This window comes from Acartia tonsa, chromosome 9, assembly GCF_053477335.1.
Source record: "Acartia tonsa isolate MP-2025a chromosome 9, ASM5347733v1, whole genome shotgun sequence".
Taxonomy (NCBI): Eukaryota; Metazoa; Arthropoda; class Copepoda; order Calanoida; family Acartiidae; genus Acartia; species Acartia tonsa.
Window position 1 is genome coordinate 28,657,421 of NC_137268.1, and position 27,846 is coordinate 28,685,266.

The window sequence follows — 27,846 nt, forward strand, 5'->3', positions numbered from 1 at the left end:
ATGGTAAACAAAATTACCCCTTCTGTATATTACAATTAGTGGTTAAAACGTTTAGACACTCAACTTAGTGATCTAACCAATCAAATTCAACAAAAATTCCCAAAATTGTTGAGCCAACTTACAAGAAAACACAATTAAAAAACTTTGGGGACTAGTGTAAGAAACAGCCTATTGTCCTCGTCCTCCCTGTCAGCAGACAAACAGAGAAACGTATGGATATGGCTGGCGGGCAAAAACGTGTCCTTTCTCTAAAAATGTCACAACACTGTGGGGGGGAAGGGGGTTGACGTTTCCACCACCGGTAAAAAGTCGCCATATTAATTGTAAAAGTTTGGTGTATGTCCGTTTTTTATTATAGCGAAGCTTCTCTATAATTATGGATTTTCAAACGTTGATTGCTTAAAATTTTATGTTTAATGAGTTTTTCATACTTTTTCCACACTGCTTCTAAATTCATATATCCTCACCACTTAAAGACCTAAGAATTCCCCCCAAAATCCTTTCTAATACGTTTTCTTTCTTTTATAAGCTAAAATATTTTCTTCTAGTTTTAACTGCGCTACTTACGAACTTGATTTTCCTAGTTTTAGTGTTGAACTCACGGATAGAGCTTAGTTCCTGAGCGCCGTGCGCTCATTCGCGCATTTTTTCAGCGGAGAATCAAGTTTCTTCACTCCTATTGGTTATAACTTAGCGGCGTTTGATTAAAAGGGGGCGGCACACAATAGGGATGGGATAGGGGGAGAAGGGGGGGGGGGGATTAGTTAGAGAAATGAACAACATCTTTGGCAAATGAAAAAGTTACGGAAAAATAACAACAAATATTTTGGATAAATAAAATTCAGAATTGGATTTTTTATTTGAAGAAGAACTATATTGCCTTCAATTAACACTTAAATGCAGTATTATTTCTTTGAATTGAGTTCAATTATATCATAATGATGAACTATAAAAAACAGAAAAAAAACATGATGCGGTGGTTTCCCCTAAAGTTCTTAGTAAAACACACAAGAACTCCCCTACCATCTATTTTGAAATAAATTAAAAATAATAGGGGGTTAATTCTTGCTATTTTTTATATTAGGTTATATTCGAGCTTAGACCCGCAAGACAGGGAAACAGAAGAAACAAAAAATGACCCCTCTTTCCCCTACTACATATAGAAAGAATATTGCAGTCTTCAATTTGGAATAGAATCAATTAATCTTCCATTGACCCATCTTTATACCATATCATACAAAGAATCAAAAGCAGAAACCCCAAAAATTTAAGAAATTGCGCTTTGCTCTTTTCCGTCCACCCTATATTAGAAAGAGTGGTTAGAAATTGGGGAATATACTAATAAAGAAATTGGGGAGGAGAGAGAACGAGAGAGAGAGAGTTGCGTTGGTTGCGCCTAAAGCCATTCGCGTTTAGGGGTTATCTTATCATCGAAAATCCCTAAGAAAGTCGCGCAAGTCAAATCCCCCCCATGCTCTCCCCTCCTTTCTCTCACCGCCACCCAATTTAAGCACCTCCGCTCTTTTTTCCATGATCTGCCTCGCATCTTTTCCTCTCTCTGAATCACTCAGTTGGCCTTCAAGCTGCAAATCGTGCACTGCGCTCACGACCTCGGGGACCGACGCTGTACCAACCAACAGACACAGCCAACACAAGAAGAAGGACATCGTGCGCTGCGGTGGTTTGAAGCCCCGCAAAATCGTGTCCAACTTAACCAGTATTGGCCCAGGGTACCACAAAATTGTGTCTTCTGCCAGGTGTTTTTTCTCATAAGAAAAAATGTTCTAAAAAGTCAGTGATACATATAAAAAACAAATACATAATGAAATAGAAGTGAATATAATATTACTATGTTAAAAAACAAAATAATAAACTAACCTATTTATATTGTAGTGAAAAAAGTGAAAAATATTCTGCCTAAAAATGATGCATGATCATATGAAAAATCCTTTAAACCACCATCTACAAAATATTGGGTTAGTATTATTAATTACGTTTTAAAAATATATTTCTAATTTTATTACGCGTTTTAAATTTTCTTTAATTAAAATATTTTTTGAGAACTAAATTTTGAATTTTAAAAAAAACTTATTTATAAACAATCGATCTTTGATTTAATTTAACTGATAAATATTGTAGATCCCTCATTAAAAATTGGAAGAATAAAAAAGTGATGGACAATTCGGCCTTAATATTGTTTAGAACTTACATTGATTACACATTTTGGTACAAAAGGGCTTTTATTTTTTCATTCATTCGCCCATATAGCATAAGTCAAATAAAATAGTTAAATTTCTTATTATAAAGCAATTATTTGGGAAATTATCATCCAATAATTACTTAGCTCGTATTATTGAAATGAAAAATGTGACCAAATATAAACCAAAATCTGCTGTTGCTAGAAATTCCTTTTTGAGTTGAACGTATTATTGTATATGATTGATCTTCTACAGCAATAAATCTATTATTAAAGTGATTTCGCCCGCTAACAGAACAACATCGTAAATTGGATGGGAAATTATTGAAATAGTTCCTTCAAATACTCCGTTTTTTCCCATTACCAAATATCTTTTCTCACAAAAAAATTGATTAAAACCTTTTATTTGATTACAATATACATTTTCCAAAAAAGTAAACTATAGTATATTTACAAATAAAATCAGAAATATACCATATTATAAGCCCCTTTAAAAGTCATCGTTTACTAATTGGTAGTTTTTGTATAGTTTTCCTTTAAGTTAGTTTAATAAAGAATGAACTGTTAAAAATTTCTATAATAATTTATCACCTTAAAGACCCATTGCCCCAATGTTTTAACATTTTTTATCTATATTCATTTTATTTCCAATTTGTTTTTTAAAATTAGTAATGTATCATGCAGCAAAAAAATTAGCATCTAAATACATTAAAATCAAATGTTAAGTTAAGCTTTAAGTAATAATTAAAAAATAATAATTAAAAGCCCCTAAAGAAGTTCTAAATATATAAATGAATACATACAAATCAAAATATTCTCCAAAAATTTCTTAAGTCACTTGAAATGAAAATCATTCAAAAAAAGTCTTCAAAAAAGAAATCAGATTTAAACTTTTTTGCTGAGAAAAGATTAAAAAATAATTAAACTACTTATTTTTAACTTTAAAAAATGCATGGTTGACTTTAGATTGTTCGAAAACTATTATTCCACCCCCAAAAAATGCTTTTCTTATTTGCAGAACCCAGGGAGGAGATGCCCAACAAAATAAAACCAAAGGAAAATTTCTTCAATCTTGTATTCTCATTTCATAAAAATACTAAAAAGGTTTTTTTTTAAATAGCTGAACAGGGCAATATAGATTTTGTTAAAAAAGCAAATAATTCTAAATTTTTAACTGCATTCCTTCTTGAATATTGCTTTTTTTTTGTCAAATTCTATCTCCTTTCTTTATTTTATGCAAATAAGTAAAGCATTTTGCACATTTATAAAACTTTTTCTTAAAGAATTAATTCCTTTTTTCCTTTATTAATGTCAAAACGCACGAAAAAACCCTAATTTCAACAAAAGTAAAGATAAAATTTTCTTTCTTCTTATTTTAAAACTTTTTCTATTTTGTTGTACAGCTATGAGACAGGAACGAAATCCACCAAAGGTGCGAGTAAGATGCGCAGAGACTCAATCAACTATGAGATTAACAGACTCAGAGATCTCCTTCCAATTCCCAGCTCAGCCAGGTAATTACATTGTTCAGGTGCTTTCACCTTGACTTATTGTAGACCCCCTTGAACATTTCATTTTTATTTTTAAGAAACATAACATACCTAATTCTTGATGGATTCTAACCCTATCCCTGAGTGACTTTCCAAACCTTTAAATCATATAACCTAACCTTTTCTTTAAAGTTTGTCATCATTTACAAAAAGATATAAATATAATATTTTTTAAAGTTATCATTTTGTTATTGTTGCACTTCATATTTTTTAAATGTCACTCTTGAAAATGTGAAAAATCCAAAGACGAAGCAATTTTTAAACGATTCATAAGGAATTTTTCAAAGAAATAAATACGGTTTCTCTCATAATAATTTTAGACAACAAACAAACGTAAAAAAAGGTTTGGTTGTAAAGAGACAAGCTTTTGATTTTTAATTCCTGACGGATAGCTAGATAATTGTACGGACTAAAGAACAGACAAGCCACAGTCTTGAAGGAGATGCGTTTTAAATAACAAATTGATTTTTGTAGATGAAAAGTCTTTTTAAATATTCTTGTTCAATTGTATAAAAAACAATATTTAAATAAAAATTTGTAATCTTATTTCAGACAACGGCTGTCTCAGCTCCAGCTAATGGCTCTCATCCTTGTTTATGTCAGAAAAACTAATTATTTTGAAAAAAGTAAGTTTAAAAAAAATTTTGCCATGTTTTTTATTATAAGGTGAGAAATAATTTCATGCACAGTTAGGATTTGCAGACAAACTTTATGCAATTGAAGGGTATTATTATTGTTACATTAACCCTAGATAGCGGATACGTCCCTAGTAACATATAACGCACTTAAGGAAATGGGTGGAGTAATTATAAACCTCACTGGACCAATAAAAAGCTTTACTGCAAAGGAGAACCATGTAGGTATAGCGATATCTTTAGCTACATACACACACAGACATACATACACACAGCCATCCTGCTACTTTCATATAAAGATTCTAAAAAAATCTTAAAGAATCCTAATTTTCTTATTTGGCGGATAGAGTTGCAAAAAGAATTATCTATCTACCTAAATAGTAAAACTTGTTGGTTTCTTCTTGGTTTCGTTTTTCATTATAATCTGCGGTTAGTACCGCCCCAATCCTTGGAGTTTATACATCTTAGCATACAATCATTGCATCTTGATAGCGATAATATTTGGAATAAACGCAATAGCAAATGAATATTATAGGATGTTTGATAATATAAGGGAAATATTGTTCAATGTATCTATTTATTTTTAAATTTTTTTTTTATTCCATCCGATTATATCATGCAAACTTGATAAACCTGAATAAAAATCAATGAAAATTTTATAGGGTTAATTTTTACTTAAAGATTTAATGAAAATAAATCAATCTCTACTTTTGGTTAAATATACTTGCATGAAATGACAATTATCATTTCACCATTCTTAAGTTAAAATTTTTATTTTTACTTTCAAAATAGTCTAAACTAACAGAGGCTGGGAAGTTTATTATTTCGTACAAAAGATTCTTCTAACTGATGAACCTATTATGGAGCCTTTTTAAATCTGTTTGTGGACAGGGTTAAGGAAACCCCTATTTAACAATGCATCCAAAGAAAAAAATAGATAACTCTGTAGGGGACAAACACCTTTTCCTTTTATTTATTTGCTATTTTAAAGCACAAAAATACCTGTTTTGTTAGTTAGTTGTATATAAAATTGCAGCTACTATATTGAATACGGATGAAGAACCACATTTGCGGTTGCCAGGGTCATACATTCAAACAGATAAACATTCGCTATTATTTTTTGTATAACAAAAAGTAGCAGGATGTTTGTCTTTCTCGAAATAAGGCTTATCTAGCCTCTAGTGGTGTTTTAGTGAGGATTATGTCTCATGATTTCAAACTTTTTATCACCTATTTGCCAAGAAAAGAGGTGTCGTTTTTTTCACATGGTATTATACAATTTGATGCTGTAATTGTTAATAACAAAGAACATAATGCGTTCTTTAAAAGTAATTTTGTTAAATTTTACTTTAAAAATATTATTTAATTGTCTCAGCAAAATGAGTCCATAAATACTTTTATCTAATATCTCATGTCATATATTAGTCTAAATAAGTAACTTTAATTATGATCTTTGAATACATGTATGTCGATGATATGTCAGATATAACCACTACAATCTATGTCGATCGATGATGCTACTATGTATGACCAATGGCAGAAAAGTTAGACGCATTACAGTTATTTTTTATTAACCCTTGTCACTTTTTGTGGATAATTTAAAAGTTACACAGTTACGCCTTTTTTAGTTTAAGTAGTTTTCTTTATTTATTAGTTTTTTTTAATAACTTAAAGCATAAAAAAGAAAAATCAATAAAACTTAATGATTTTGTCAAGAAATTAAATTTTAACATAAATATAAAATCATATTATTGCTAGTAATAATAATATAAATATCGTAGAGGGGTAAGCTTTTTAATTCCATAATTTTCTGATTTTAGCAGAGAGGAATGGTTCATATTCAACTGAAAATTACACTGGTACCTAATGTTTCATAAATTATCTTATTCGTTGTCTTAAAAACATTGGATACATTTATTGAATTTGATTGGTTGTTTCCAAATTAGTAGTGTTAAAAATTTTTGATCAATAATTTTTTATATAAAAGGAGGTAAAAGACTTTCAAAAGTCACAAATAATAACTTTATAAAAACGTACATGTTAAAGTTTTTAGAAATAAGAAAATAACAGATTTTTTCAAAAGTGTTAAACGATTTTCCAAATGAATGGCAATAATTTTTAGTTTATTTTTCTTCTGTAATTATAGAAAATAGTTTATGTTTCAATAATAAGCTAGTAGTAATTGTTCAGCTTAAATTTTATGACATAATTAACACATAGTGATAAGTTTTATGAAAAAAATAGATAGAATTGAATATAACATTGTAGATATAAGTTTTTCATAGATTCTTTAAGAATTTAACGAAATATCGATTTTATAAGCATTTTTGTTTAACGATACCCAGTCAAACTTTTTACTGTTATTAAACTACGACCATAACGATATTAATATAATAATACATGATTCTCAGGAAGGGATGGTACATTATACTGGTACCCCATTACGTTATCTTATTCGTTGGCTCAAAAACTATATGTTTGGTAGGGTTCTTAACTATCAGTGTCAAAACTTATTAATCAAAAATTCTTAAGGGCAATTCTATTCATCAACACTCATATAAATAAAGAGATAAAAAAATTATCTCTTCTGTAGATTAAAATCATTGTGTAAAAAAATTAAACGTTGCTACTTTGGAATCATCAAAAAAATACCCAAAGTATTTAAAACAACCAATAATATAACGTGGTTATAAAACCTTGGGTACAAGTATAATTTAAAGTCCTATGTCCTCTTGCACCCTGTATTATATCGCTTTGTTGATACAATCACAGCACAAATCATTATAAATATTATCCCAAACTCTGATTTAGAAATGAATGATTTAAGTTGACGTATTAGTCAAAGTGTTTAGAACGGGGAGTTCCTACACTTCCACAGAATCCCTAATATTAGCAAAAATTAAATATTAGCGAATATATAATTACACAGAGGAGTGATAAAAATAGAAAGTTTTCGCAACTATATTAATATTCAAAAAGGGTAAAATGGACTGTTTATTACATTAGTTCCCCAAAGTTTTATAATAACGTTTTCTTCTCGTTGCCTTAACAACTTTAGTGAATTTTGATTGGTTGGTTTATAAAGTTTAGTGTTCAAACGTTTAAAGCACTAATTTAACTATATAGAAGGGGCATTTTGTATATCAACATTGGGGATGTACATCAATTTATTTACCATTTTCTTATCCCTTTAGATCCTTAAATAATATGTGTTTTATGTTGATTAAATATTGCGATACATATGCAGATGTGAATATACATCTTTCAGAAGTTTAGGTTGCAAAGTGTAATCATAATTAACCCATCTGCCCGATACTTAAAATCAATCAAAAACAGCTATGAAAAAGGTATTTGATGAAAAATTTTTGATTTTTTTTCTTTGATTTATATAATAATTCCTTTATATTATCAATATTGAATTGAGTTTCCAGATTCGCTTTGAATCTAACTATCAAAATTTTATCTGTTAACAATTTGATTGAAAAAGATGTAAAAAATTTTAAGCATCCGACTCCAGTTCTAGATAAAAGTGTTAATTTTAGTTAAAACACACTCTAAACATGCAATCTTTGTCTGCTTAGGAATACTGTACTAAATTATTTGAAATTATAAAATTAACAAATTATATGGCACCCAAAAAGTACAATATTGTTAGTGTGATTAAAAAGGTTATCAGTAAGGAAATTAAAATACAGTTTTCAAGAAACTCATGTTCTTAAAATATACATACAATGTATGCTATCGAAACGTACATAAGTGTAAACTAGAATGAAATCATCCAAATCTTATGTAGCTAGTTTTTATAATTACTCTTTTCCTTTGCCAGTTAAAAATGGGTTGGCAGATTTTTATGGTCCCTTTAAAAGTCAACAAAATGAGAGCAAATACATATTACGCTTAAAACTTTTTGAAAACCTTAACTTTAACTGATTATGTTAAATGGGTTTCAACTCTAAAATAATATTTTTATCATTTTAAAATCAGTTTATCTAACATAAAAGTAGAGAAATGTCTTTCTGTTTGTCTGTCCGTCCGTCTCAGTAATTACTGGACCGATTGGGCATCTGGCCATACAATGATTTAATGCCATTTTTTCCCGAGGGTAAAACACACCCCACCACCTATAAATGAACTTAATAACTATTTTCATTATTGAAAAAAGACTAATACCAAATTTTTTCATTTTAAGCTAGGTATAAATTTTAGATAATGGATAAATAGATAGATAGTTTAACGAGTAAAAGTGTTAATCGCCCTAATTAAACCTAAATCACAATTTCCTGACATCCTAGTTTTAATTACAAAGCTTAACAAAGCAAAACAGTAAAGGTTGTTAGTTAGTAAAAAGTGGAAAGGCTAGTAATGATTAACTTTTTTATTTAAAATTCAATATGAATGAATTATTGGTTCATTGTTTATTTATTTTGATATTTTATAAATAACTAGCTACGCCCCCAGTATATAGGGGCTAGAATAATAGCTTGAACCCCCCCAAAATATTAAATATGAAAATAAAATAGTCTAAAACCAGCACAAGACCTATGTGAAGCTTACCTAAAATAGAGGACTCAATCAGTTCAATAGGTATTGAGATCTTAAGGTTCAGGCAAAAACCCTTACTACTTTATATGATAGAATAAATTTAAAAATTCATACAATTAAATATTTGAAAATTTTCATACAAATCTTCCAAAGGAAAGATGTCACTTCACTTGATATCTTTTTATGTGTCTTCTAGATATCTATGATTTCTAAAGACATTCAGTAAAATTGTATGAAGATATAAAATTGACTTCCTACCACTCTAGATATATCTAGCTACCTAATTAAACTGTATACATCTAAAAAAAAGTATATAACTCGCACTTTTATACTTCCGCTAATTTTCATTATCTTTTGTTCAATGACCCAAACGCTTAATCTGCCAAGTTTGAATCTTTTTAGACTTGGAACATTTGTTTAATCTTCCAATTTAATAATTAGTATTAGTTGAAATGTATTGGTAAAAAAGTCATTAATGGCATATGTAAAAAATGTTAGGATTATTGGAAGAAAACTAAGTAGTGGTTTTTATATTAGCTTTCGTTAGGTCATTTTAGGTTAGGTTAAGTAAGGTAAATGTTAGTGATTGCTCCGCAGGGTTAAAGCCCAGAATAAATACTGTGAAAATACGACGAAACCCGCTACTTCGTTTTCTTTCCATGGTCCAAATGATGTTATGTATGGAACATTTATATAAAGAACGTTGCTTGAGCATTTTAATTGAGACTCTTTACATTGACTAACTGTTAACCCCAAAAGTGTGTAATTATATTTATTTTCAGTTTGCAGTTGTCCCACAAACCAACTTCAATTAAAATAAATATATATTTTACTAAAGTTTAGCTGAAAAAAGATTACTTAAGAATGTGAACTGCTACTATATCAGACATATCATAAAAAAAAATGTAACAACAAACCTTGTTATTGTAAGCATCTTTAATGAAACGTTCTTTGTCTGGAAGTTCTAACTGTGCTTAATAATTATTTACGCCTGTTTAACAGTTAAGACATTTCCAAATGTTGTGTTAAACAACAGTTAATGGTACATATATCTACCTACAGATTCCTTAACTTTCCCCAAGGACTAATAGCCAGTTAGGGAGTGGAGTTTATTAAACTTGTCCCCAAAGTTTTATAATAACGTTTTCTTATTCGTTGGCTAAACAACTTTGGAGACTTTAATTGAATTTTTATTGGTTGGTTCATTCTAGAGTGTCCAAACACTTCAACCACTAATTGTAATCTACAGAAGGGGTAATTTTGTGTGTCATCATTGGGGATGTACAATGTACATGAAATTATCAAACATTTCCTTAGATCCCTAACTAATAGAACATTTTATTAGGTGCAGTTATGACTGAACACTAATTGTATTTATTTTCTTCAGTGTACAAGAGCCTGGGGCTGGGTGCCAAAGAACGCCAGGAAATCACTAATTTCGGCTTTGCTAAGGTAAGAACAGCCACCTAAGGAAATAGACAGGTTTTCTCAAAACTGAATGGTAGAAAAGTAAAGCTTTTTATAGTGCCTATAAATATGACGGCATACTGGCCTACCGTTAGTCAATTTGAATGTAAACTGGCCTACCATTAGTGATTTAGTCTGTGTATTGGCCATCATTAGTCATTTGTATTGTATGACGTCATATTTTAAAGGCACTCTTTTAAAGAGCTTCTAGAAAATATTGACGCGATTGGTTGAAATAATTGGAAGGGAGGGGACATTTTGTTGTAAATTATACTGTTTTAAACACGTTATCTCATTCGTTGACTTAGAAAATTTTACTAAATCTTAATTATACAATTTTGTTTATCATCATTAGGGGTATAAATCAATTTATCTTAAATATTGTGTTCAATATCTGTTTCCATGGCAAGAGGAAAGTTTGTGTAGTGATTATACCCATTACACTTGTGCCATAAAAAAAGCTCATTCATGTCTTTATTTTGACCCCTTTCTTCGGGTGCTCGCAATAGACAAAACTTAGACTGATCAAATGAAATATAATATTCTTGTTTTTTTTTATCTGGTCTCTTAATGTGTTTGTCTGTAGCTTAAGATCTCGATAACTGCTGGACCGATATGGTTTTTCATTACAGTGAATCTTCCTATACTCGAATGTTTACCCTTTATTATCTCAAAATGTTTAAACTAATCGATCTTTAACTACACAGGTGCTTTTAATCCGGAGCATGTTTTTGGCTATTAAGGGGTCTAAAATATCTCTAAAAGTACCCATTTTTAGCTCAATCTTAAATGTTTTTTTCACTTCCGCCTATAATTATACATTGAATGAAGATCTTGGGGGCAAAATGGAAGGGTAAGGGAATAAGATAGGCCAATAAAAGATAATTCTATCTTTCCCCTTATCACATAATTCAACATTTTAAGTCTTTTATTATGGTTTATGGAAAATTCCTTCTAGTGTTTTTCCCTCAAAGTTACTTGTTGAGCTCAGAACCCCCCTCCCTCCCCCCCCCCCCCAACGCAGCTATTTTAAATAAAAATGGCTAGGTTAGGTAATATTAAATAATGGGTATCCCCGCAGTGTTATGGTACCGCTGGGTAAACCCCTATATTTCAATATATTAAATTGGTGTTCAGTGCTCGACAAGCACTTTGAGGTAAAGCACCGATTTTCTTTCATTTACTTATCGCTGTATCTTAGTTGAGACAAATTGTTTTCACTTTTTATTTACCTTAAAACCTAAATGTTATCTTTAATTACCCAATTAATCAAATGAAAAGGTAAAATATAAGCCCTATTTTAAGATTATTATCTAAAAGAATAGAAATAGAAGAATAGAAGCATATTCTGAAACCTTTTTTCGTCAAATCTAAGAAGGAACATTTCTAGCAGACAAAAGTATTGTTTACTTTCGACTCAAGCTGATGTGGATTCTCAAGAAATTATAGACTCGCTACTCGATAGTGAGGCAAAATTATTATTGTGAAAAATCATCCAAAAGCACATTAAAAATCTACAAAAATTAAACAAAATCATATGTTAATAACCCTTTTAAGATTTTATTTAATTTTTGTAAATTTTTTATTCGATTTTGGAGGATTTTTCACAAAAATAATTTTGTCTCACCAGCGAGTAGCCAGCCTAACTTTTTAAAAGCGAAGCTTTTCTATAATTAGGGTCGGTCCGTCCGTACGTCCGTCCGTACGTCCGTAACGGATAGCTTTTTTCGTTAATTTAGGCATGTTAGAATTGTCCTATCGATTTCAAATTTTGCATGGTGATTCCTTTAATAGTTAGGTACGATTTAGAATGCGTAGCAACTCTATAATCATCACCAAAATGTTCGTACGTCCATTTTAAACCTGTTGATTTTTTTACTTTTTAACAACAAATTTTTATGTGATCTAATCATCCGATTGATCTGATTTTTGGTATATTGATTCCTGGGACAACAAAGTATAATGTAATCAGCGAAGCAACTCTATAATCAAGTCCTAAAAATGTTAGTATGTCCATAAACATTATCCTGAATCAGTTTTTTAACAAATTTACTTACAATTTTGCTTTGATTCTTATACATTTATATTATGATTATTCAGTTCTGACACTGTACAAGTGTAAATGTCCGTTAGTCCTACCGTTTCAGTGCTTCGCTTTTATGGATGTTGTCATCCTTGTTTTTTAAGAATCCACCTCGTTACTAAGCTTTCAAATTTAAACGAAATTTTTGGGCAATTAATTCTGATTCCGCAAAGCTTTCTACTAAGAAAATATACTGTTTACAGCTGACTTTTAACTATGTATGAAATGAAAAAAAACATGCATTCGTAATGAAATGTGTACAAAATTTCAACCAATGAAATTAAATGTATGTACCGATGCGATTCTCCTATTGGCTCAATCAGACATTCCCTCTCTTTCTTAGTACCTTTATTTCTAAAAGTTAGTTTTCAGTGATACCACAAAATAGAATCCTTATATTGATGTAACAGGATCTCTGTCTGTTTGTGCCGTAGGATCTCGATAACCACTGAACCGATGTGGTTCTCCTATGAGTCTGTATTGTGTATGATTATATTTATCTCCAATTTATAAAAGGATTATCAACTAATTGGCTGAAATTTAACCGCTTTAAAAAGGTTTCAACAAATGAAGAACTAAATCAATTACATTATATTTCATGCACCATGTAAGTTAGGATGTCGAAAATATTGATTTAAAAATATTGCTTTTTCTTTTAATTAATTAAAAGAATAATAAAAGGTACACTACCTTTAATGAAAATAACAAAAAGTGAACGTTATGATGACTTATAGTAAAATTTGATAACGTCATTAACTTAATTTAATCTTATCTTACATCATCTTTTCAGTTTGTCTTGTTATCTCCTTTAGATTCAGAAATAACAGATGGTGGCTTTTTTGGAATAAAGATATTTAGTACTCCCCCCCTCCCCCCCCCCCCCCAACCAATATAGAAATAGCGCCAAGATAGTTAAATATATCCATCATATAAAATCTTTTGTATACATGAGAAATTCAATTATTTTCATGTTTTTGTGGATGTGCGATCCCTTCCACCAAAAAACAACAATCTAAGAGAATTGTTAAATTCATTATTGCAAAGGTTAATTAATTAATATAATATTCAAAGAAAACTTTAAGAAATATTAGCTTCTGATTGCTAGGATTTTAGTGCAATTATAACTTATTTATAGCATTGTGTTTTAGACAACTTTCTACAGATATCAAAATAAATTTTTTAAAAACATTAACCAGTTTTGTTATTCCCAAATGACCGAAGGCCCAGGCTAAACAAATAGTATTAATTTTATGAGTTTTATTTTAATATTCGTGAAAAATTGTATTTAATACGAAGCTACACATGATTCTAATCCAGCGGATATTTATTGGTTTCGCAGCCATACAAGAAAAAAACTTATAAAAGTGATATTTGTGCGGCAATAAAGACTCACCTGGTTTTATGCTGAGAACTCTCGCCAGCCCTTAATTATGCCCATAAAATGTGGCCGGATTAAAATGTTAAATCTTAAAGATAAAGGCAGAGGGTATTATAAAGATGTAATCATCAGCTGAAGTCAAAATTCAACTATAAAACACTAACCTAACATCTAAACCATAAAAAATATTATTTATCGTTGAGGTATCGTTGACATTGGACCGAAACAAAATTAATTTGTAATCACAATTTTTCATTCGTTGGCTTAAAAACTTTCGGGGAAAACACAAGGTTTACCAAACCTTTATCCAAAGTTTTCCACCAATAATTTTAATATACGGGAGGTTTAATTTTGTCTATCGTAATTGTAGATTTCCATCAATTTATAACGTTAGGTTAGGTTAAAAATTGAACTAATCCTGTGACTTGAGCTAAGGTGTATAGAAAAGGGTTTTATGATGGCTGCTAAATCATGAGCAGCGTATAATTTTGTTGCGCTATTACATCCCCAAATTTACATTTGTTGAATTATTTCATTTTCGTATAAAAATGATTAAAATGGACTTTTAATCGGAGATCTAAAGAGATAAGACAATGACCGATAAACTGATATACATCCACAATGGTGATACACAAAATTACCGTTTCTGTAGATTACAATTAGTGGTTGAAACGTTTAAACGCTCAACTTAATAAATCAACCAAAATACAATAAAATTCCCTTTCCACCCTGGTTTTTAAAGTCTAGTGTGATGAATATGGGAATAAAGGTACTAAGAAAGAGAGGGAATATCTGATTGAGCCAATAAGAGAATCGCATCGGTACATACATTTAATTCATTGGTTGAAATTTTGTACACATCTTGTTACGAATGCATGTTTTTTTTTCATTTCATACATGGATAAAAGTCAGCTGTAAACAGTATATTTTCTTAGTAGAAAGCTTTGCGGAATCAGAATTAATTGCCCCAAAATTTCGTTTAAATTTGAAAGCTTCGAAACAGGTGGAATCTTTAAAAAAAGGTAGGCTGGCTACTCGCTGGTGAGGCAAAATTATTTTTGTGAAAAATCCTCCAAAATCGAATAAAAAAATTTACAAAAATTAAATAAAATTTTAAAAGGGTTATTAACATATGATTTTGTTTAATTTTTGTAGATTTTTAATGTGCTTTTGGATGTTTTTTCACAAAAATGATTTTGCCTCACTATCGAGTAGCGAGTCTATCATTTTTAAGAATCCACATCAGCTTGAGTCGAAAGTAAACAATACTTTTGTCTGCTAGAAATGTTCCTTCTTAGATTAAACGAAAAAAAGGTTCAGAATATGCTTCTATTCTTATATTTCTATTAATATGGGAAAGAACAATTTTTGCTGTTTTAATAATCAGCGGTGAAAATGATTTAATATATTGAAAAATCTTGTGGTAATGATTGTACACATATATAATTTTACTCTATACCAGTTAATTATTTAATTAGCCAGACTCAAAACATCAGGATCATATCGGAATTATAGAGTATATTTTCCTTTATAAACTAGTAGTGGCCAAACGGTTAGTCGCATAAATTAATAGAACCAAATAATCAAAAATTTAATCGAATTTCGATTTTTGCCTATAGACTACTAGTGTTCAAACTTTCAAACAAAAAAAAATTCAATATACAGAAGGGTAATTTTGTTTATTATCACTGGGGATGTATATTAATTTATCGTCCTTGTCTAATCCCTGAAGAACCTGTAGCTGCAAGCAGTAACTAAATTATCCTATTTCAAATGATGGACCTGATCCAAGCATTGCTCTAATTTGTGACGAGGTTCAAAAGTTAAGATTAGGGCCTAAAAAATATTAAAACTTAATTAGGATTTTTTTGGTTAAAGGCAATTTTTAACTTGCTTTCAGGCCTTTTTTATTAATTGTTTTATTAAAACACTATGCAATGGAAAGAGTTTTATATTTATTAGTTTACTATCAAATGATGTTTTATTTTTTTTTAATCTAAAATGTTGACAAAACTGTAATGGATCTTTTTTATTTTTGTTTACTCTCATAAAAGTACCTGCAAGGCAAATGATTAGAGATTTCACATTTTCCGATCATGCTATTTTTTAAAACCTTTTTTACCTTAAAAGTAGTTTTCTAGTTAACTTTTCTGTTAAGGAATCTTTGTCTAAAGATCAATAGTTTAGTCGAAAAAATGTTTTTTTCTTCTCTTTATTTTCCAGGAAAGCTTTTTATGTCTATAATTTCTAAAAATGCCTGTATTTTGATGAAAACTAATTTTGTGTTTTTTTATTACAGGCTTTAAATGGATTTCTGATAATGATAACACAGACTGGAAGATTGTTGTACATATCTGAAAATGCGGCGGAATACCTTGGCCATTCTATGGTAAGCGTTTTTGTTTTTATCTAATTTGCCTTAAGATCTCTTTAAGGAAGCTTTTTATAGGTTTCAGGTTATCTTAATAGTTTGATAAATCAGTCAAAAGCTAAAATTTTATTCTTTGTCTTTGTTGATAACATTTACAGCTAACATGGAGTTATTGTTGATTCCATTGTTTTCAAAATATTGTACAGAGCCGCCAAAATTTTAACATTATAAATCAAATTGTGACAATTTTGATTTGTGATAAGTTATGAATGCTGTCATCCTTGTTCTAATCTTTACAACAATAATCTTCAAATCTTCCAGGGATAAAAGGAAAGGTCAATGAAGGATAAATCAATCTTTTCCCAAAATGAAATGCAAAAATGTATCTTTTTGTAACTTTTACTTTTTGGGAAGATATAAATCCTATTTTATAGGGCAGTATTATTTGGGGTTGTTATTAAACAGATTAAGATTTCCATTTGAGAGAGGCGTTATATAAGTAAAGGAATGTATATAGGCCAGTTTATTTTTAAAATTTTGTCTTGCGATGGTTTTCCACTATTTTTCTGATCCATTCCTCCCTTTTCAAATACCTATCCCTAAGATGCAAGGGGCGCATCCACTAGTATTTGGAGGTTGGAATTCGATGGCTTTCAATGGATTTATTTTTCATTGCACTATCCATTTATCCCTGTGAAATCTGAGATTTAAATGGAAATGATAAATATTGAAGATGAGCGAAGAATGCCGCTATTTCTTCTTTAAGCTGCAAAGCTACTCTACAAGTTGTATGTTTGTCCTTATGTACTAAGTATGTAATTTTTACAAAAAAAACATAAAAAACTTTTTACTTACTTAAAATAAATTGTATATGTGTATTTAAACTGGGTAAGTTGCTTGATGAATATTCAACCTTATAAATAAGCTTCGTCAGCTTCAGATGTAAATGTACTTGTTTTGTCTTGGGTCCCACGCTGCTTGATTGATTGATCGGAAACCGATATAGACTAGATATAGAATGGATGGACGGATAGATAGATGGATGGGTAGATGGATAGCTAGTATATATTTGGTGTTAGTCGGTGTGAACTGATAAATATCAACATTCCACAACTTTTAAACATAAAATTTGCAAACACGTTAATCATTTCAAAGATTTTTCCATGTAAAAATTTTTCGAAAATTCTTGTGGATTGTATAAAAGTTATGAACCTGAGGATTTGGGTAAAAAGCTAAACCGTGCGGAAAGGGGTTATGGGGGTGTTAATAACCCTCGTAAAATTAAAATTTTGATTGCCACTTTCCCCTTTTTTCACCCACTAATGGTTTACTCCCCCTGTAAAAATACTGAGCACACCATTTGCCTAAATCGAAGAAAGAAGGGGTCTATCATAAATCTACCCATTTAAATAGACTGAATCCTGCCCCTGCTAGCCTCATGATAACTGTAAAAGCATGGATGTTCAAAAATGTTTAGCTAAAAAAATTGGGCCTAAATCAAACGCTTATCTGAGACTTTATTTGGACATGAGTGTAAAGGGACTCAAAGACATTATTCAACATTTTTATAGTAGAGTTTATACATTTATGGTAATAGTTTAATCAAATATAGCAAAATAAAGAACGATTATGACTTAAATTCATCTATATTAACAATTCATTATTTTTGTAAGGATTTAAACCTCTTTATTCGTTCACCTACTGCTACAATCAACGTCACACACCTGTCATAGTAGCAATGGAAACCAATCTAAGTCTCTAATTATAAGACGTAATGTGAGACTCGAACACATAGCCTTCATAGCAAAGAGCAAATACGCAAAGTTTGCTTGTGTTTAGATTAATTTTCTCTGTACATCAAAGAAACACCAAATAACATTCATCTTTAACATAACTCAAATTCTTTAAAGCTCTTTAGCTTAAGTTGAAGCGTAGCTACTCTATAATTTTATTGTATTGTATTTTTAGGAGGATTTGTTGATCCATGGAGACAGTATTTATGATATTGTAGACAAACAAGATCATCCCACCATACATTCTCAACTATCAAGGTAATGATTTATTTATTTATTTTTCTATCTCTCCATCTATTTATTTTTCTATCTCTCCATCTATTTATCTTTATCTATCAGTTTATCCGTTTATATAATTTTTTATCTATTTAATTATCTGTACATCTGAATTTATTTCTAAATCCAATCTTCTATCTATTCATCTGAATTTATTTCTAAATCCAATCTTCTATCTATTCATCCATAAATTTATCTATTTATTCATCTACATATTCATTATTCTAAATATATATCTTATTATTCATCCTTGAATTTATCTATTTATCCATCTATTTATCAATTTATTAATCTTTCCATCTATCTATATATCTATCTATTTAGAGAGGAGGAAGAGCTAGAGCATGGCTATAAAAGACAAAACAATTTATTATTCTGTATATTTATCCATCTATTTATCTATCTATCATAGATAATCTATCTATCTAATTCTCTATCTGTTGATTTATCTTACCATCTATTTATCTATCTATTTAGAGAGTAAGAAGAGATAGAGCATGGTCATAAAAGACGAATCCATTTATCTATCTTTCTATCTATCCATCTATTTATCTTTCTATTTATCTATTTTTCATTCATCTATCTATCTATCTTTCTGTCTATCCATATATCTATCTATTTATCTATTTAGAGAGGAAGAAGAAATAGAGCATGGCCATAAAAGACGAAACCAAACCTTTTTGTGTAGAATTAATGTTTCCAGAAATGCTAGACGTCAAATGAGGTATGATTTTTCCATTTAATAACTATTTCTTGTACAATAAACAATAAGTAATATGATTGTCAGATAGATAATGTTCTTAGATCTTATAATATAAGGGACGAAATTGATGTACACCGTAAACAATGATAAACTAAATTACCACATCTGCAAATTAAATTTTTTGAATATTTGTAAAAGCAACCAATAAGATGTAATGAAAATCTCCACAGTTTTTAAGCCAACGAATAAAGGACGTGTTTATTAATTTATGGACCAGTATAATTTACAGTTCAATGTCCCCTTCTTCCCTTGTTCTAATCCCAACAGAGTAGCAATTTTTTTAAAAACAAATATCTATATTGCAAGTTCCAAGTGTTAGCAAATCACATAAGCCCAAAAGGATGGAGTCTCTAATTTTTCACATTCCTATTTTATATACATTTATTTATATCAATCTATTATTATTGTCAGGTTCGGAGACCAGAAGGTTATTCTGGTGAAGGGGCACTTTTACGGTGACCTACCCTTATGCAGTAGGGACGAGCCTGTCTTTGTGGCATGGTGCACGCCTCTGGCTATGCCTGAGAATAGAGAAATTGTTGTACAGGTATGTATTTTAAGAGTTACAGACAACGTAAAAAGATAGACAGACCAACATGATTCGAGGGAGGATTATGGCATGAGAATAGCCTAAAACCATCACAAGACTTTGATCTGAATGTAAAATATCCTACAACCATCATGAGACCTATGGAAGGCATCCCTAAAATGCAAAAATCAATCGAGTTAGTTGTTATTAAGACCTTAACGGATGAACAAAAAACATACATTTTTATATAATTGGAAAACAAAAAGCATTGCAAGTAAGACATGAATGAAAGATTATGATAAATAATTAAACAAAAACAGTCACATTCATAGATAAAAATTATCTTTTTTGGACAACCAATTTGTAACATTGGAATATTTAAAATATATTTAATTTAGGGAGCCACAAATATATTTGCAACAGTCCACAGTATGGATATGAAAATTATAATATATTTACTTTAGGGAGCCACAAATATATTTACAACAGTCCACAGTATGGATATGAAAATTATAATATATTTACTGTAGGGAGCCACAAATATATTTACAACAGTCCACAGTATGGATATGAAAATTATAATATATTTACTGTAGGGAGCCACAAATATATTTACAACAGTCCACAGTATGGATATGAAAATTATAATATATTTACTGTAGGGAGCCACAAATATATTTACAACAGTCCACAGTATGGATATGAAAATTATAATATATTTACTGTAGGGAGCCACAAATATATTTACAACAGTCCACAGTATGGATATGAAAATTATAATATATTTACTGTAGGGAGCCACAAATATATTTACAACAGTCCACAGTATGGATATGAAAATTATAATATATTTACTGTAGGGAGCCACAAATATATTTACAACAGTCCACAGTATGGATATGAAAATTATAATATATTTACTGTAGGGAGCCACAAATATATTTACAACAGTCCACAGTATGGATATGAAAATTATAATATATTTACTGTAGGAAGCCACAAATATATTTACAACAGTCCACAGTATGGATATGAAAATTATAATATATTTACTGTAGGGAGCCACAAATATATTTACAACAGTCCACAGTATGGATATGAAAATTATAATATATTTACTGTAGGGAGCCACAAATATATTTACAACAGTCCACAGTATGGATATGAAAATTAAAATATATTTACTGTAGGGAGCCACAAATATATTTACAACAGTCCACAGTATGGATATGAAAATTATAATATATTTACTGTAGGGAGCCACAAATATATTTACAACAGTCCACAGTATGGATATGAAAATTATAATATATTTACTTTAGGGAGCTACAAATGTATTTACAACAGTCCACAGTATGGATATGAAAATTGTTGATATGGATGATAAGTAAGTCTACCTTTATAGTTATTTTTTGCATCGTATTATATACAGCTATCTGTTGATAAATTAAGTAAAATTATATAAGATTAATCCAGTTTAGTCACAAGAGGCCTGAGGCCTGTGCCAAATAAATTATGTAGTTTTGATTTTATAATTTTATTTTATCATTTGTGGAATATTGTCTATGATACGATACGATACATAATTTTTTAGTATGGCTCAGACCTGGTTCTGATAAATCGGGTATTATTCGGCATTGAAGCCACACTGGAAAATAGTTAAAATATTAAAATTAAATATATTAAAAATGATAAAGGTCTGATGGAATTAATATTTCTTCGCGGTTCAAAGAAGACTTTAAATTATACTTAGCGGTAAAAGAATTGATCAATTAGAAAGCATAAAAATTAAACTAGTGGGACAAATTGACACAAAAATCAGCCAAGCGACGTCATAAAAATGAGGGAGATGAGAAGAGGAGCGGGATAGAAAACCCCCAAAAAGAGATGGATAATCCCTCATTTTTATTACGTTACATGGCTAATTTTTGAGTCACTTTGTCCCACTACATTTAAACATTGTGAATATATACTAGTCTATAAAAGATAAATTACCAATAAATATATACATATATTCAATATATTCACTTTTAATCATAGTTTTTTTTCAGTGGTGAAACACATTTGGGTTACTTGAGAAAAGATCTAATTGGAGTATCCTTTTACCATCTTCTACATCCAGATAGCATGAGAGAATTACAAGCTAAACATAGATTAGGTATGTACTGTCCTTTTATCATCTTCTACATCCAGATAGCATGAGAGAATTACAAGCTAAACATAGATTAGGTATGTACTGTCCTTTTCAGAAAAATAAAAACATAGATATAAGCATTATCCTTTTATAGTCTATTAAATACAGCAGCTAAAAATAAGAAAATGCCTAAGTTTACTTGTCTATTAACAAATTTCAGCAATTCAAAGGTATTGATCACTTTGATCTCTATTACTTAAAGAGTACTGTCCATTTTTTTGCTTAAAGTGTTTGAATTCTAAAACTACTTAATTCTATTTATAAATCTGACCAAAAACTTTAAGGTTCTACAACTAAAGGAGCTCCTTATTTTAGTATCTGGAACTGAATCAGACAAATCTGCCATCCTGTTACTCAGACTTCTCAGAGAAAATGGAACTTTTGCGTAAGTTTTTACAATTTTTAAACAACTTTGCTTTTTGATAAATTAATTAGGGTGAAATAAAAATATTTTATTCATAGAATTTTTTTGAAATATATTTCAGTTATCTAGATGTTAAATGCATTCATATTTTTATAATTATAGATAATTGTCCAAGCAGGAACTAAATTGAGTACTTTAATTTGGAATTGAGCATTTTGTTTGACTAAACTCGGGTTAAAATAGTTTTTAATTTTACCAAAGCGAAGTGGGTAAGAATGAGATAAATAAAGGAAGTTGTTGGGAATAATGTTCCATCGTAATTAATCCATAAAGTAGAAATATATTGCAATTCATACACTTTACAAGTGAATCCTTAAACCTGGGTTCTCATAGATTCAAAGGATAATATTTGCTGAGACTAACTAGTGCATAATTATTTTAGATGGTGCCATACAGTACTGCAAGTAAAAGACAACACAGAAGAATCTCAGAACCCTATCATACTGTGCACTAACCAGATTCTTAGGTAACTAATTTACTGCTTATAAAGTCATGTATTTAAAGAGGTAAGTAGGGACAGAAAAATGCTTAATCCTAAACTTAAAGACTTAACTTAATGTAAAATAGCCTAAAACCACACCGAGATTTATGTGAACATAAAATGGAGAACTCAATCTGTTCCAATTTTATGAAATCTTAAGCATCAGACTAAATTCCTTACTACTTTAAAAAGAAATTTGTTTTTAATTTTTCGGGTTGAAAGTTGTTTGTGGTGCTTCTTTTAGGATAGGTTAGGCAAAGTAAAGATCAAGAACGTCTTGCAGGGTTAGAGCATTGGAAGAAAGCAAGTAAGATGTGAAAAAAATCTAAAAATAAAAGCAATCACAGTTTTCTTTAAATGTAGATACTTAGAATCTCTCCTACTGATTTGCTGCAATTCTTATATGTAAAAGAATTGTGTATAGCAATTCTTGAAATCAATAAAGAGAGAATGTTTTCAATTCTACTTATGTGGATAAAATGCATGCCAATTCCAAGTAGTATATAATATATACTACTATATGTATTTGTTTTGAAATTAAAAAGTAGCTTTTAGATGCAAAATAACTTTATAAGTCACCAGAGTAGGTCTGACCTAAGAAATAGTTTGGGGCAGGGGCAACACTCATATTTCTTTCACTCCCTTGAAATTCACATCCTGGTAAGATCCTGTAAACGCAACTGGGTCTGAAAAATTAAAAATGTATTTTTTTTCTCTTTAATAAAAACGTAATTTTGTTTAGCTCAACCGAGGCGGAGGTGATGCGCGCTAACTCTTGGTTGTACCACTATTACATGGTGCAGAGCAGGCTGCAGTATGGCCTGGCATATGGTACCACTCATCCTGCATCCCCGGGGCTGGCTGCATACTATCCACAGGTACAAAACTTTATCCTTATCCTCACATGAAAATTGAGTTCTCTTTAATTGAGAGACAAGTAATGTGAAAAAGATTTGCATATTAAAATTTCTTTAAGTAATAGAAATTTTTACCGTGTAGTTTTTAACTAGGATTGCTTGCTTTCAATGATAAATTGTTCTATTTTCTTAGTTAATGTCGAAAGAAATAATTTGATTTCAGTCTTTACAGAGTATATGGCATAATTTCTACTTGGAATAATCTGATTTTCCATTTCATCACATTCATTACAAATTATGAGTAAAATTATTGTACAAAGCCTACAATAATTGTAATATATAGAAATACAATACCCTTTTACTTTTCCTCTTGCAACTGTTTAAAAGCAATAAATGTATATTTTTTTCAGGTTCTTGGTGCAACCGCAGCCACCCACCAACCTCAACCCTTCTACGACCACACCCACCATTCTCTAAGCCAAGCCTACCTTGGTCATTCTAGTTCTTCCTTCACACCATCTAGCGGTTTATATTCCAGTTACCTTTACAACCATCCCGCCCCAACCTACCACCTTCCTGCATCTACAACAGATCACACCCTGCATAATTTAAGTACAGGCAGTACCAAAGACTTTTTCCAGGGGCCGCTTGACTTTTCCAAAGACTACCACAGCCGTGATTATTCGGTGCGGGGGGCCGAGTACTCCTCCCAACAGTCTAGTCCTAGTTTAGGCTCCGATACCTCAAGCAGCCCCGTCTACCAACCGCCCCATGATTCGCTATACGGGGCCGACGTTGCGCTGCTGTCGCATGCGCGGTATTCTGCGCACTTGGGCGAGCACAATTTCAAACCGGTTCTGGACACGTCACGTGACCATCTGGCATCAGCTGTGAAGCAGGGTATGGTGCCACCTGCTCCTTTGTTATGGAATGAATCAGAGGTAATTTTTAAAAAGATTATTGAAACAGTGCAAAATTTATTTTATCATGGAACAATGATAATAAACAAAATTATGCCAACTGTTGGTTAAAATTTTAATTAGAAGATTTTACATTATTAGTTTGGAACTAACCAATCAAAATCCGACAATTTTTTAAAAGCCAATGAATAAAACTTGGTCAACTGAAAATAGTTGCCGAATGTGTACGCAGTTTCCTGAGTGTTTCCTAATCCTAGCTCAATATTTACTACTAGCTAAAAAAGCTTCAAACTTCAAAAAAAAAAAAATCAAAATTTAAAAAATTCAAATTTATAATGTATAATGTATAAATCGTTTACACATTCAAATTTTGATTTTTTTAAGGGAAGTTTGAAGATTTGTAGCTAGTAGTAAATATTGAGCTAGGATGAGGAAACACCCAGGAAACTGCGTACACATTCGGCAACTACTTTCAGTTCATCTAAAACTTTGATTACCAGTTTGGGTGGATGGGACGGGATGGATGATTAAAAATCAACATATAAAAAAGTTTTTAAATCGTCGTTAAAGTATAAGTTAGTGAAAGATAGATTGACCATACAAAAAATAGTTTTACATCAATAAATTTCTACTGGGTATAAAATATATATCTAAAATTTTGAGTAATAAAAAAGAAATTGATATATTTTATTATTTTTCAGATGTCATCGTATGAGAGATACAAAAATTTGGAATGTGAGAACGTGGACAGAATAGTTAAGAAAGAAACCACAGACAACTCTCATCCTAGTGATACTAATAACAATGAATATTATAATAATTTGAGATAAAAAAAAAACATTTGTGAAATTTTATTAACAATTTCTGACTGGAAATTTGTTTGTTATAGGTTGAAAAAAATTGTTACAAAAGCATCATATTTAGTGAGCTTAAAAATTTATAAAAAAAAATCAACCAAACTTTGATGCAAAATTTGCCATGTTATAATTTACATATTATGAAATATGTATGTTTTATTTTGTCTGTGATTAAATTTGACCAGTGAAAATTAAGTCTGAAAATATCCAAGCTATATCATCTACTATGTCCATGAAATTGAATTTGCAGTTTCATTTTTTATTAGTTTTTATTGCTATTATTATGAAAACTTTTTAGGTTGAGTATTTTTTTTATTTGACGGGTATTTTTACCAACATTTCTATGTTTTTTTTCAAATAGTCTACAGCTTTAGAAAAAAATAAAGGCTTTTTAATTTTAAGTAAATTTCTAAGTAAAAATGTGTATGTTAAACCATATTTAAAATTGATGAGCTAATTAAGAAATTTTGTATCCGCTATAGACATTATTAATAATAATTATATTTAAAATAATTGTACATTGAACTATGAATTGCTAGATATTAGAACAATAGCCTTAAATATCAATAAATTTTAAATAAGAAATGTTTTTTTTGTTATTTTGTTTTTGAGTACCAACTAGAACTTATGAATAAGGATTCTTTTTGCTTTTGATTATGATAAAACAACTTTATTACTATCACCCAAAAATCTACTTATAAACTTTCCTTTTTTGAATTAACTTGTCTTTCAAGATATCTTTAACCACTAAAACGAATAAGTTATCTATTTTAGAAAATCTTCATAGAATTCCCTGAAAGGTTTTAGACTATCTAGACTAAATAAAAGTCATGCAATGGTTTTAGGCAATTTTCGCCACCTTGAATTCAGACCAATTTGATGCTAGGGGCGTAGTTTTTATTATATCTGAATGCACGGACATACCTTGTTTTCCTAGAGTAGCAGCGCTGATAAAAGCACCCTGACAACCAAGCCTAGCCAGGTAAAGAGGGAATAAATACATTATAGCATTCGTTGGCTTAAAAACTTTGGGTAATTGTAATACATAATAGAAGCGTCTAAATCATTCAATAATTTCAATCTACAGAAGGTAATTTTGTTCATCGTCATATATATTTATCGTTTACTTGCGACTACGCCCCTAGATGTCTCTAGGGGCATTCTATAAAAGGGGGACGGGATATTAGTCTACCTTCTACTTTATATTTTAGTTTTTTTTTAAAGTTTTTTTCTGGGGGAAGTTGGAAGTAAACTCCCCCAAAATATTTATAAACCTTTCCATCACCTGTAAGAAGCTTCACAGTGAATGAAACAGTGGTAAGTGAGATCTTTAGCTACAGACATCCCGTTACTTTAACATACAGATTTTCTTATAACTTCCCTATGAAGCAAGCAAGAAAGCACACATCTCTAAATAAAAACCTGGAAGATAAATAGTTAAACCATAATAATTTGTGGTAATTTTCAACATCACACCCATTTGTCTTTTACACAACTAGAGTTGGTTCCAAAACGGGACTGGTAAAGAGTATGGCAGTCCATTTTAGCCTAAATGATATACTTACTGTTCTGTGATTTCAATTAGATTTGTTATTCTAAGGAATTGTATAAAACTCTTAAACAATGTCTTATAATGGGTGTAGATTAAGAAATGTTGTATCACACAATTGTTTTATTTTCCAGTCGTTTAATTCAATAACTTACGACATCTTTTGACAAGCAATTACAATGGTTTAATTCGACTAGGGCATTTAATAAAAGTAGCTATGATTGACTGTTGTTCCTAGAGGCCTTCAGTTTAAGTTTTAAAAATAAAATGATTTAGGGGTGTCATGTGTTTAGGGTGATTTCTTTTGGGAGGGTTTTGGTACCCTCCCCTAAAATATTAATAAACATTCCCAGGACCTCTGTGAACCTACACTGCGGTTTAGTAGTAATTTTTTTTTTAAATCCGCGAAAATTCCACCAAAACTGAGTATGCACAAATAAGCAAACTTTTAGTTTTTGCATAGATATACATTTCATGTTTTACAATTTTTTCTCTAAAACCAATAGTTTTTGAGTTATTGAATTTTGAACCGTTTTGGCCAATTCTGGCCCACTGTGCACTGTAAAGAAGAACAATATCTGTTTAGCGGTTAGCGAGATCCTTCGATACACATAGCCAGACAGACTCAGATCATGTTACTTTTAAATAAGGATAAACAAAAGAAAAATTATATTCACTCAAGCCAATAAATTTTAAGCCATACTTCTCTTTTTATTAAATTTTGTAGGAGTTCACTATCAAACACTCAAAAAATCATGAATATTGCACTTACGAGACTAAATTTGTTGTTCTTATTAAACAGTGACATGAAATTACTGTGATTAATTATCTATAATACAATGTAGAATGATGTCTGTATGTCTGTCTGTCTGTCCATCCATCTGTCCCTTAAGATCTCAGTAACCACTGAACCGATTGGATTCTACTCTTCAGGGAATATACCTACTGGTCCTGTGGTGGTTTTAGGCTATTTTCTTGGG

General features: G+C 30.3%; 1 protein-coding gene across 1 annotated transcript; it reads left to right on the forward strand.

The window, feature by feature from the left end:
- The first annotated feature begins 1,716 nt into the window (after nt 1–1,716).
- On the forward strand, nt 1,717–25,902 carry dysf (neuronal PAS domain protein dysfusion). The gene is made up of 15 exons (XM_080172504.1): nt 1,717–1,976; nt 3,601–3,711; nt 4,300–4,373; nt 10,312–10,376; nt 16,152–16,241; nt 18,192–18,274; nt 18,924–19,016; nt 19,467–19,602; nt 20,907–20,971; nt 21,636–21,742; nt 22,094–22,163; nt 22,585–22,668; nt 23,426–23,561; nt 23,951–24,481; nt 25,162–25,902. Exons 1-15 carry the CDS (start codon nt 1,924–1,926, stop codon nt 25,288–25,290), a joined length of 1,827 nt encoding a protein of 608 aa, XP_080028630.1. The 5' UTR covers nt 1,717–1,923; the 3' UTR covers nt 25,291–25,902.
- Nucleotides 25,903–27,846: the final 1,944 nt, after the last annotated feature.

What these genes read in the sequence shown, in the direction of transcription:
- dysf (XM_080172504.1), top strand. Translation starts at nt 1,924, where the DNA reads ATGATGCATGATCATATGAAAAATCCTTTAAACCACCATCTACAAAAT. An exon ending in AATGCTAGACGTCAAATGAG is followed by an intron (nt 19,017 to 19,466) that starts GTATGATTTTTC and finishes TATTATTGTCAG; the next exon opens with GTTCGGAGACCAGAAGGTTA. An exon ending in AGAGAAAATGGAACTTTTGC is followed by an intron (nt 22,164 to 22,584) that starts GTAAGTTTTTAC and finishes TAATTATTTTAG; the next exon opens with ATGGTGCCATACAGTACTGC.